The following is an 11683-nucleotide window of genomic DNA, read 5'->3' as shown; positions in this document are numbered from 1 at the left end:
TATCTTAACCGCTGTAAACTTCACATTTGGCGTCCTTTTCGCCATGTCATAAATCTATAAAAATGAATTTGCTGACTGTGAGAATAATATTTCACTGACACTTCCAGTCAACTGCCTGTTTTTAAAACCAGCGCCGCTAAAGAAAGAAGATGGTGCATACTGCATTTCACAGATGATGCAAATAGATTTTCAGATTTTGAATGTTGCACGAAATCTAGAGCTCCCAGCAGCAGGTACGGAAACAAGTATGGAGGCCTTTTGCGATTAAACTTCTGAGACATATTTTCTTGTGGTAAATGTGCGGATGAAAATTGAAGTTCGTCATTGTTGTGCGTTAGTATGTTGTTTGATTAGTTCTGTAAAAGTTATAGTAGTTTGGTTTTGTTTTAGTTGAGTTTGTTTTTTTAAAAAATAATACAATTATTAATTTAAAAGTTGCACGTGACAGCATATTTAAGGATTTATATCAGTCTGTTTTGCTGTCGGGCGTTAGCTACAGTTTTTTTGTTAGATCCGTTTTTAGACTCTACGCGGTCTGCCATCTTACGTGAGAACGTCGCTGTTTGGTGACAGCAGAAGGGGTTCGTCCAAACAGGAATTAGGTTGGGGAATTTGAGGTGCTGTTTGCTGTGGCCCGAATACCGCCCATGGTAAGTTGAAAAGTCTAAGATTAAAGGCGGAAATGTACAATAGCTAAACGAAGATTAAACTATAAACTGAATAGAAGGGGATGATATACGAATTATTATGTCTCGGTCGTCTGCTGAAGGGAGATTAACGTGTAATGTTTACAAGACGCACGCCTTGTGTATTAAGCGCATGTGTTTAGTACCAGTCAGAAAGGAAAATAATCTTAAGAGAGGTGAGGAAACCTGTATAAATACTGTCATGTGTAAAATGCATGCTCTACAAAACCCAGCATGGTTTGTATTATTCAACCATAGAATTGCATTTGGCATGTAGTATTGTTTACAGTACGATGATAGTTTCTCTCATTCATTCATTTTGGTAAATAAGTTTTCATTAATAGAAAATGAAATAAAAGCTATCATTCCGCGCTCACATAATTCTGCTTTCTACTGAAGAGTTTTAACTAAAAAGTAAAGCACGAAATTTCGTAAAACCAGTTTAAACCTGCTGCAAATTAACAGCTTGACTGTCAATTACCTTTTATAATTTGAATGTATCTGCTTATGTTAACATAACGCTAAGTAGGTCAGTGTCTGACAGATCTGACTGGATTTCTGTATATTACATTTCACAGCTTTCCTGGCTAGTTGTATCAGCCGAGTAGAATAACGCACCTTGTCGCATTTAGTCATGGCGACATTACATTTTAAGAAGAATAAGGTCAGTATAAGTTTATAAGAAGAGGGCGTGTTTTCATAAGCAAAACACTTGTTGTATAGAAACACTCGTGGTTAATCATTTTTCACATTCTTCATGTAGTAATTGTTTTCTGGAATCGTTCATATTTTCGTGGTGGTAATCATGAAATGTAATTTCCAGTAATTTAAAGGTACGTTTACATGAGTTTCTTGTGTATGGTAGTAATAGTAACAATGTAGGGGCACATATTACATAACTCCCCTCTTACTTTTTAAATTTTGTAATATGAAAAATAACTAGCTGCACTGCCCAGTATAATTAACTCATCGTTTTTGTTTATATTTCTTAATGAATCTGGCTGTAGTAATAATGTATGGTGTGGTTCCAGATATAGCCTTATTCCAAGATAAATGGTGAAACATTTTAGCCAGTTTTGCAGAAAGTGTCATTACTGAATACTGCCTGAGTGTTCTATTGGCAGAAAATGTTGAAAGGGGAGAGATTTGCATGCTACCGTTTAAAAATTGAGGTATGCATACACAGTAAACCTACATTTTGTTTTTGAAGAAGCAATTTGATGTTAAAGTATGCTAAATTATACGGTTGTTTCAGAAAAATCACAGTATCTTTCATGTTCAGTATTTTGGAAACGGTGCTGCCTGGAGGCCATTGGCAGTCAATTTTCTGTAGCAGTCTGCTTATTTAGAAATTGATTGATTTCTGCATGTTATGGCAAATATGTCTTTTTCTAAAAATGTATGTATACTGGAATTTGTAATGCAATTGCAGAAAAATTGCCTTATCAATAAAGGGAAAGTCTCCTTAACATACTACAGATTTGTTTTGAAATTGGATGCTAATCACATTCACGTCACATTTCAATGGTATTGTTGTTTCTCTGATTGGAAGTTTATGAATCATTTAAGAACCCTTTCTTACAATAAATAATTTATACCTGCTTTATTATGAATTCATTTGTATGAGGTCTTTGCAATGACCTAGAATGAAAGAAATGGTGTGATAAATTTCTCATGCCCCACTGTATCTCTTTTCCTGATGCCCACACCCATATTGTATGTACTTAGTAATCTCATTTTTCAGAATTTTTATACATTCCACATCATTGTACTTCATGTAGTTATCAAGGCAAAGCAACTTTGTGCAATCCCATCATTGTTGGTTTATAATCATTTGTGACTTCTACTTCTGCAGTTCTTATGCTTCTGTTGGGATTTCACAGTCTGCTTGTTCTTAGCTGCTACTAAATCATTTTTTCCCCACCTGTGAATTTTTTTCACATTGTGTCTCCCAAAAGATGCTATTTATTGGTTATATTGTAAGACATATATAATTTTCAGTTACAGTCCCTTTTGCAGAGGATGTCAACAGGTGTGTGTATGTATATTCCTGTCATTTTTCTTCTTCCTCCTTATCTGTGTCCTGTTTTTCTCTGTCCTGTGGCCAACCTCAATGCAGTTTTTATTTCTGGTTTCTTTCCTGAAGTCTTCCTTTTCTGTGGTAGAATTTAGAAGAATAATTTTATATCTAGATAGGTATAACTAATAAATAGTTTTAAAATGTAGTGATAACTAAATTTATAATGTGTAATTTTTAAAGTTGTTGCATGTGATATTAGCATGGTGGGATTTCATTCTCCCTAATGTATATGGAGAAATTACTGAAATATACCATTTACGTGCACCTGTGGCTTCACTAGAAACTTAGTTTTTGTGTGATACGTTTTATGGTCCAAAATTCATTTTAAACAGTTGCCATGTTAAAATGAAGGTATGAGAACCTATATTAGTGCATTATCATCACCTCAAAGCTATGAGTATTTGTCTCCTAGTAAGGATAGGTCCCCTGTTTTGTTCTTGTTCATTCTTTTCCTTTGTCTGCTTTGCATCTCTCATCTGAGTGCTACTCTTTTTCCACACCTTCAGTACATTAATGAATACAGTGCCTTGCCTTAGCATGAAATCTGTTATCTTAAATAATTATTGACAGATTAGTGGTGGGGTGCAGTATTACTGGCCTGCAGTCAGCCTCACTTGGCAAGACTCTTTACGTATCTACATAATGGCCAACACAGGGAACATGTGGCACTCGATGAGCCTGGCCGCGTCCACTTGACTACCTCAAATATCGGCCAAAAAGTTATTTTAATTGAAACATAAATCCACCTCTTTGTAAGACCAGATCAACTAACTAGTGTAGGTTCTAATACTTTTATTCCCTCAATTATTGAAAATCTTTGGTCTGAAACATGTTCACTGGAGGGAGGGGGGGAGGAGAGTATGTAGTAGAGCCACAGGTGTCTTAAGAGATCACAATAGGTGGGGTCCCTCTCAACAGGAGGTTTGAGTGGCTTGCTCCTCCTTCCCAACTATCCAGGACCTTCTCCTTTCTTCTCACTTAGCCATTAGCTAATGGTTCCAAAATGTAGGTAATTATCACTATTGTTAAATGTCTGTCAGTAGTACTTGGAATTTTGCCTCCTGAAGGTAAGTGCTGGTGTTATTTTGTCTTCTAATTTTACAAAACATGTGAGACTGCTTTAGACGACTTAAATTATGAAAATAATTAAACTGTATTTCTGTGGTTTTTATCTGTAGTAACTTAGCCTTTTTCCTCATTACAGTCATCTGCAAGTCCTCCTGAAGGCTCTCCAGGCTCGTCTTCGCCGTCCTCCCCTGTGAATGCTAGTCATGGCTCTCAACAAAATACTGCTGCTGCAAACAATGCTCCCAAGTATGGTACCCTTGTTCCAAATCGTATATTTGTTGGGGGCATCTCTGGCAATACAACTGAGAGTGAACTTGCTCAACTGTTTTCTGGTACGTAAAAAAAAATTCCTGCCTGTATTTACAAATTGACATACTTCATAGTTCTGTTTCATATTAAGGTACCACTGCATGTTTTCTGCAAGCTTTTCTTTGAAGTGCCTTCTACTGTTATCTGTGTTTTTGGAAGGAACGTATAAGATGTGACGACCAAACATTTAAGACAATTGGATGCCAGATGCAGACTTCGCAATGATTGTAGAATGTGCCATTACTGATCCATAGTGTGCAACAATTACATCCAGATGCTGAGCTGTAGAATGCCAAAGTGAAAATAAAGGGTCAAAAATACTGAAGGTATCTTCCAAGGTCTAACAGTAGTGTTCATCCTGCCGTTCACATGGAATAATGAGAGATTGTGATGAGGGTTGCTGAATCATATGAATACTCTACATTAGTAGTGTGTTTTTCTACTTCCCTCATTTCAGTAGAATGGAAGATTAAATAATTCTTTAATGTCTGATCAGTTGAAGAAATACATATGCTGTCCAGTAATACAATACCAAGCTAGTAAGAATATAAGTAAAGCTTTGGTATAGGGAGCTAAACTGATGTACTGGTTAAAAACAAAAATTGAACAACAGAATTTTACAGAGAAGAAATTAAGAAAGAGTTGACTCCAGGAAAAATTTGTACCTCACAGGAAAAGGTTAATGACATATTGATAGTTTCATGGATGCTGATAATACTGTGGCTACACCTCCATCACTACTCTGCAGTTCACACTTACGTGCCTGGCAGAGGGCTCTTCAAGCTATCTTTAGACTATATTTCTACCATTCCATTATTACCAACGCATGGAAAAAATTAAAAACTTGAATCTTTCGAGCCCAGATTTTATTATTTTCATTAGTCATTTCCCTCTGTGTGGGTTGGCAACAATAAAATATTCTGCATTTCAGAGGAGAAAGTAGGTGATTGAAATTTCATGAAAAGATCTCACTGCAATGCAAACCACGTTTATTTAATGATTTCCTCCCCAATTTGCTTATCATGTCAGTGACACGTCTCCCCTATTTCGTGATAATACAAAAAAGCTACTCTCCTCTGTACTTTATTCAATGTCGTCTGTCAATCCTATCAGGTAAGGATCCCTAGGCAGCCTCTTTAGTAAACCTGTTTACATCTTCTAAGTATTCTCCCAGTAAAATACAATTTATGGTTTGTATTTCTCACATTATCTGTGTGACTGTTCCAATTTGTCTTTTTGTAATTGTAATTCCTAGGTATTTTGTCGAATTGACAATATTTAAATTTGTGTGATTTATCATGTAACCAAAATTTAATGGGTTACTTTTAGCAATCATATGGAAGACCTCAAACTTTTCATTATTCAGGGCCAATTGCCACTTTTTGCACCATACAGACATTGTTCCTAAGTCATTTTGTAGTAGGTTTTGATCCTATGATGACTTTATAAGATGGTAAATGACAGTATCATATGCAAAAAGTGTAAGAGGACTGCTCACATTATTCATAAATTGTTTATTTAGATTAGGAACAGCAGAGGACGTATAAAAACACCTTGGGGAATGCCGGATATCTCTTTGAGTTTTGCTTGATGATTTTCTGTTGATTACTGTATACTGTGACAAGGATTGAAGTGGAGGAGGAAAAATTTGTGTGTGACTGGATGAGGTGGAATTAGTGCGTGAAAACTGGGATAGAATGGAGGAAAAGTAGGGAGGGGTTTGTAGGATGTGTGGCACCGGTAAGGTATGGGAGATTGACCCAGGGAGAGTGATTAATTGGAAAGTGTAAGATTAATTTATTGGTGTGAGTAATGTGGGACATAAGATACTGCACCAACAATCAGCATAGTCTTGTATCCATCTTTTGTGTGCGGCCGGGATGTTGGATAGTGTGCTCGTAAGGAGTGTGCAGTGCGGTTTGTAGGCGACAGGAGAAACACAGGAAAGAAGAGAAAGGATGATGGACATTGAGTATAGTGATGCAAAAGAAAATAACAAAGGAAAACAGCGCTGGGTTAGGACCGAAGAAAAGCCGTCAGGCCACCAACTCTACCAATCAGTTATATCATACACGGATGGGTTTTAAATGGTTACAAAGCATCTTATTTGTTGTTTATATGTAGAAAAAAAATGACTTTCCCTTGTGATAGGATGTTGAAACCAAAAGTTTGCCTCCCACCTTCCTGCATTTTTCTTTGTAGTTGGACTTTCGACAGATGATATTTTACAAAAGAGCAGAAATTGAAGATCATTTCAGAAATGAAAGATTCTACACCCCCCCCCCCCCTCCCCCCAAACCCTACTGGAATACTCTTTCAAATTCTAAAGGTGGCAGGGGTAAAACACAGGGAGCAAAAGGCTATTTACAATTTGTACAGAAACCAGATGTCAGTTAAGAGTCTATGGACATGAATGGGAAGCAGTGGTTGGGAAAGGAGTGAGAAAGGATTGTAGCTTCTCCCCAATGTTATTCAATCTGTATATTGAACAAGCAGTAAAGGAAACAAAAGAAAAAATTGGGGTAGGTATTAAAATCTATGGAGCAGAAATAAAAACTTTGAGGTTCGCCGATGACATTGTAATTCTGTCAGAGACAGCAAAGTACTTGAATAAGCAGCTGAATGGAATGGACAGTGTCTTGAAAGGAGGATATAAGATGATCAACAAAAGCAAAACAAGGATAATGGAATGTAGTCGAATTAAGTCGGGTGATGCTGAGGGAATTAGATTATGAAATGAGACACTTAAAGTAGTAAAGGAGTTTTGCTATTTGGGGAGCAAAATAACTGATGATGGTCGAAGTAGAGAGGATATAAAATGTAGACTGGCAATGGCAAGGAAAGCGTATCTGAAGAAGAGAAATTTGTTAACACTGAGTATTGATTTAAGTGTCAGGAAGTCATTTCTGAAAGTATTGGTATGGAGTGTAGCCATGTATGGAAGTGAAACATGGACGTTAAATAGTTTGGACAAGAAGAGAATAGAAGCTTTCGAAATGTGGTGCTACAGAAGAATGCTGAAGATTAGATGGGTAGATCACATAACTAATGAGGTGGTATTGAATAGAACTGGGAGGAGTTTGTGGCACAACTTGACAAGAAGAAGGGACTGGTTGGTAGGACAGGTTCTGAGGCATCAATGGATCACAAATTTAGCATTGGAGGGCAATGTGGAGGGTAAAAATCGTAGAGGGAGACCAAGAGATGAATACACTAAGCAGATTCAGAAGGACGTAGGTTGCAGTAAGTACTGGGAGATGAAGAAGCTTGCACAGGATAGAGTAGCTTGGAGAGGTGCATCAAACCAGTCTCAGGACAGAAGAAGAAGAAGACCCCCTTTCTCATCACTTTTTATGCACAATGTGATGCAGCTTCCATTGTGGTTAGTAGATGGTGTGCAGTCCCAGACTTCATAAAACTCCTTCCTGTTTGACACTAAAATGACCAGACCCATCTGTCGAACAGCAGTAGGGAATACAGAAATACTTTAGAATGTTGAGTTCAGTGGACAGTTGGGTGAACTGTTGCAGTTAAATGGGCACATAGATCAAGCTGGAGAAGGCAAAAGACACTACAGATTGCTTATCATATGTTGAGTGACATTCAGAATTATCAAATACATTGTGAAGCTTTCCATTAGGCAAATCGAATCTATGTTACAATATCTTGAGAGCCCTTGAAATTAATGTACCTCCTCCTCCTCCTCCTCCTCCTCCTCCTGCTGGCATTATAATCCTGTGTGGGTTTTAGTCTCATTAAGCAGAGTCCTCCATTCTGCCCTCTCCAGCATGGTTCTCTGCCATCCTTAGACTCGGAGATATTTTATATCTTCTTCCGCATAATCTCTCCATTGTTTTTGTGGCCTTCCTCTCTGTCTTCTTCTGGTTGGCCTCCAGCCCAAGCCAGGCTGCTGTTCTACTTTTTATAATTATGATGTCAGCTCCTTGTATGAGGTGGTCCAGCTCAGTATTTGTCCTAGATATCCAGAAACCGTTATTATCCTGAACTTCCCCATATATCATGCTGAGCACTCTACATTCAAATATCGTGACCTGCTGCTGCTCATCAACACCCATTAGCGTCAAAGATTTGCATCCATAGCTTACGACTGGTCTGATCATGACCTTATACAGTTGCAGTTTCAGCTGCCTATTTAATAACCTAGTGGCCAACAATTTCTTAAATGTGTGGAAGCATGTATTACTACTTAGGATGCGCAGTTTTATTTCAGTAGATATGGCATATATGCTGTTAATATTAGAGCCCAAATAGTCCAAGTTCTACACATGTTCAAAATTGAAATAGTCTGCTGATGGTCTATCCAAGGTATTATTTCCCTTCCTTGTGAAGTTCATGTACTTGGTCTTTGTTTCATTTATAGAAAGGCCTCTAGGTTCTGTGACTACTTTCAGCTTGGATATTCTCCTGTCTAGTGATATCCTTCTACTAATATATGCGCATCTCTGAGTCGACTTTGTGCCTATGTAACCAGATATCTGAAGCTTCTGCATGGCTGCTTAGAGAGTCAGATTGAAAAGTATTGTAGAGAGTGCATCCCCTTCTGACTCCTTTACTAATGCTAAACCAATTGCTCAGTTCTCCATCCACTCACACTGCAACCTTGAAAGCAGCCAATGTTGCTTGAATAAGTGAGACATACTTTGATGGTAAATGAAACAGCAGGAAATAATTTAGCATTTACATTCTATCAAGAATATCAAAGGCCTGCTTGAAGTCTATGTAGAGGTTAGGAAGCTCCATGTTACACTCGTATGCCTTTTCAGCTATTTGCTTCACCACAAATATCTGGTCTGTTGTGACCTAAGGCAAAATCCACACTGATGCTCCCCCACAATCTCTTCTGCATATGGCACTAATCTGTTGTAGATAATACTAGAGAAGATATTGGAGGTTACATTCAGCAGGGTAATTGCTCGGTAATTTGAACAGCAGGTCTTGCCTCCTTTCTTGTCTATTGGTTGAATTACACATAAGGTCCTTTCTTCCGGGATTCTTTCCTGATTCCATATCAACTTAATAAGTTTGTGGATCCACTTGTGAAGATAAGTTCCCCATTTTTTAGCAATTCTGCAGTTACTTCATCAGTTCGCGGTGCTTCGTATTTTTTAGACACTACACTATCTTCCATACTTCCTCTAATGTTGGTTCCTCTATTTCTGGATCTGAGACATAATAGAGTGGCTGCTCATTCCTGATAGGATTGCCCTCCAAAATTCCCATGAAGTATCCTCTCCATTTGTCCAGAACATTTCTCTTTGTCCTTACAAGCTTTTATTTTCGTTCTACAATCTTGAGTTCCTTCTTCAGTTTTCTGGTAGTGGTGTTCAAACTCTCTTCCTTCATGCCCTCCCCCCTTTTTCCCTCTACACACTCTTGCTGCCTCTATTCTCTTTTCATTATATAATGACTGATTTGATTAACATTCCACTGCAAGCATTTCAGCCTTGCTTCCTTTTTCTATTCCACTGCCTGTCTACATACATCATCATACCAGTCTTCATTCCTCAGTCTCCGTGTTTCCCTCAGTATTTCATGTGCTGTCATCCTAATGGCTTGTTTAATAGATTTCCAACTTTTGTCAGTATCATCTCCACCATCTTTAGTTGTAACTCATGTCTCAATCTGATGTGATACTCGTGAACAGTAGACCTATCTTTCAGTTGTTCTGTATTCTATTTCTTTACCATGGTACTACTTTGTTTGGCAGCCATGGTAAGTTTCTCATTTGACTCTTTTTAGGTAATGATCCTTAGCATCTCTTCTGCAACACTATTCATTGTTCCTGTTTGCAGCAGCATACACATATTCCATGTTAAGTACTGATCCATATTCCTATTTTTCTAGCGCAGTTTGTCTTGGTAGGGGCAGTCTGGCATTCATCGTAGAATTATTCACAATGGTAGACTTTTTACATGGCTGGGGTATCAATCCTGTGCTCAACTCCCAACCTGGAGGACCAGGCTTTCATTTTGGGGTTAGCTCCCCTAGAGGGGTTGACGATCTAGCCTGTAGAGTCCCCCTACCCTATGGTGTGGGACGCTTCATGTGGCAGACGAGACCACTCCAGCTTGGATGACCCTATGAGTAACTATGCTACCACTGGCACAACTCTTGGCCTCATCAAAGCATGCAAACCCTTCTGTCCGACACTGAAGGTGCCTACGATAAGGCGGTGTCCCCTGGGAGGGAATATACTTTTAACTGACAGACCTCATAGAGCTGCTTTCCACTTTAAACTGCTCTTAATCCTCCCAAGCTACTCAAGAATGTGTTCAGTCCACATATTTGTTGCCTTCGGGTAGACATATTGGTTTTCTCGTAAAAAGTGGCATGATTAAAATAATATTTGTGAAATTACAGTTAGTTAAAGGATAATTTAGAATTTTTCGTATTGTTTGAGTTTAAAAAGCTACTCACGCTTTGTTTTCATGTTAACTCCATTTAGTAAAAGTTTTTCTATTTTCATTTCCTATCTTGGTTACAGTTCAGTATTACTTTATTTACATATGTCATTGTTTTTCTAACCATTAGTGCTATAGAAGTTCTTAATTGTATTGCAGTTCGATTCAGTTGCGTATTTTATTGCAATTATCTCACAAAGTTGTGTGATCACAATTATTTATCCCCAAAGTATCATAGTACAAACTGAAACGTGAATGTTTTTAGCATTCTAGAATTAACACTGGACATGATGTAATAATGAGAATGAGTTATGATTTTGAATGACTGTACTTGGCTAGAAGAAATGGAAATACCAAAAATTAGCTTTTGCCATGTTTCTCCAAAACAAACTTATGATACAATGGAAGAAATATCTACTTCTTTGTTTTGCAGGCCATTCTAAAGTGTGCAGCACAGGTACTTAGTGCACCACTATAATTTCCCCCCTCTCCTATTCCATTTGCAGACCTTGTTGGGAGAAACAACTGACAGTGATTCTCAGCTGGAGTTCAAATTTATCTGACTTTTCATGCCATGTTTGTATATGAGATGTATGTAGGTGGAAGTAATGTGTCATCTGTTTATTAATGAACAGTTATCTTCTCCACGATCCAGTTTCTTTCGCTGGAGTCTTACGAGAATCTCTGTGACGCTCTCAAATTTTCTAAATTGAACCATTTACCATACTCTGTCCTTGGTAGTACCCCAGGCTGATTAGCAATACTGGAGCTAGTGGACAGATTATTCATGGCCCTGGACTTAAGTGGGTGAAATGGGTTCCTTAGGATTCTGTCAATGAATCTTTTATATGATTTTTGTGCAACAAATTTTGTGTGGATGTCTACATGTCCTGATGTGTTACAGTTTCTAGTGATTGATCACCATTCCTGTAATTCAACATTAATGAATCTTCCCATCTGTGTGTGCACAGTAATTAACATTGGAAAGTTCATGTTGGAGTAACAACACTGTTATGAGGAGGATTGATTGCTGCTTACCGTATAAAGGAGAGTTGAGTTGCTGGCAGGCACAGTGAGAAGACTGCTATACATTCAAGCTTTCAGCCAAAAGGTCTTCT

The 11683-nt window shown here is 38.0% G+C and overlaps 1 protein-coding gene across 11 annotated transcripts in view; it reads left to right on the top strand.

Annotated features, from left to right (window-relative positions):
- The first annotated feature begins 218 nt into the window (after positions 1–218).
- LOC126355811 (atrophin-1-like) overlaps positions 219–11683 on the top strand; it is a 136004-nt gene continuing 124539 nt past the window's right edge. For 2 of the 11 annotated variants that reach the window (XM_050006242.1, XM_050006237.1), the window contains exons 1-3: positions 243–650; positions 1718–1858; positions 3971–4166. In XM_050006242.1, the coding sequence (XP_049862199.1) occupies positions 1814–1858; positions 3971–4166 (241 nt within the window). In that variant the 5' untranslated portion in view covers positions 243–650; positions 1718–1813. Of the gene's footprint in view, positions 863–1264; positions 1351–1717; positions 1859–3970; positions 4167–11683 lie in introns of those variants that run through there. The other 9 variants (XM_050006248.1, XM_050006246.1, XM_050006238.1 and 6 more) reach the window with 8 other exon arrangements.

This window comes from Schistocerca gregaria, chromosome 3, assembly GCF_023897955.1.
Source record: "Schistocerca gregaria isolate iqSchGreg1 chromosome 3, iqSchGreg1.2, whole genome shotgun sequence".
NCBI classification, from domain to species: domain Eukaryota; kingdom Metazoa; phylum Arthropoda; class Insecta; order Orthoptera; family Acrididae; genus Schistocerca; species Schistocerca gregaria.
Note: the sequence above shows the minus strand (reverse complement) of the source record. Positions and strands in the feature narration are given on the sequence as shown.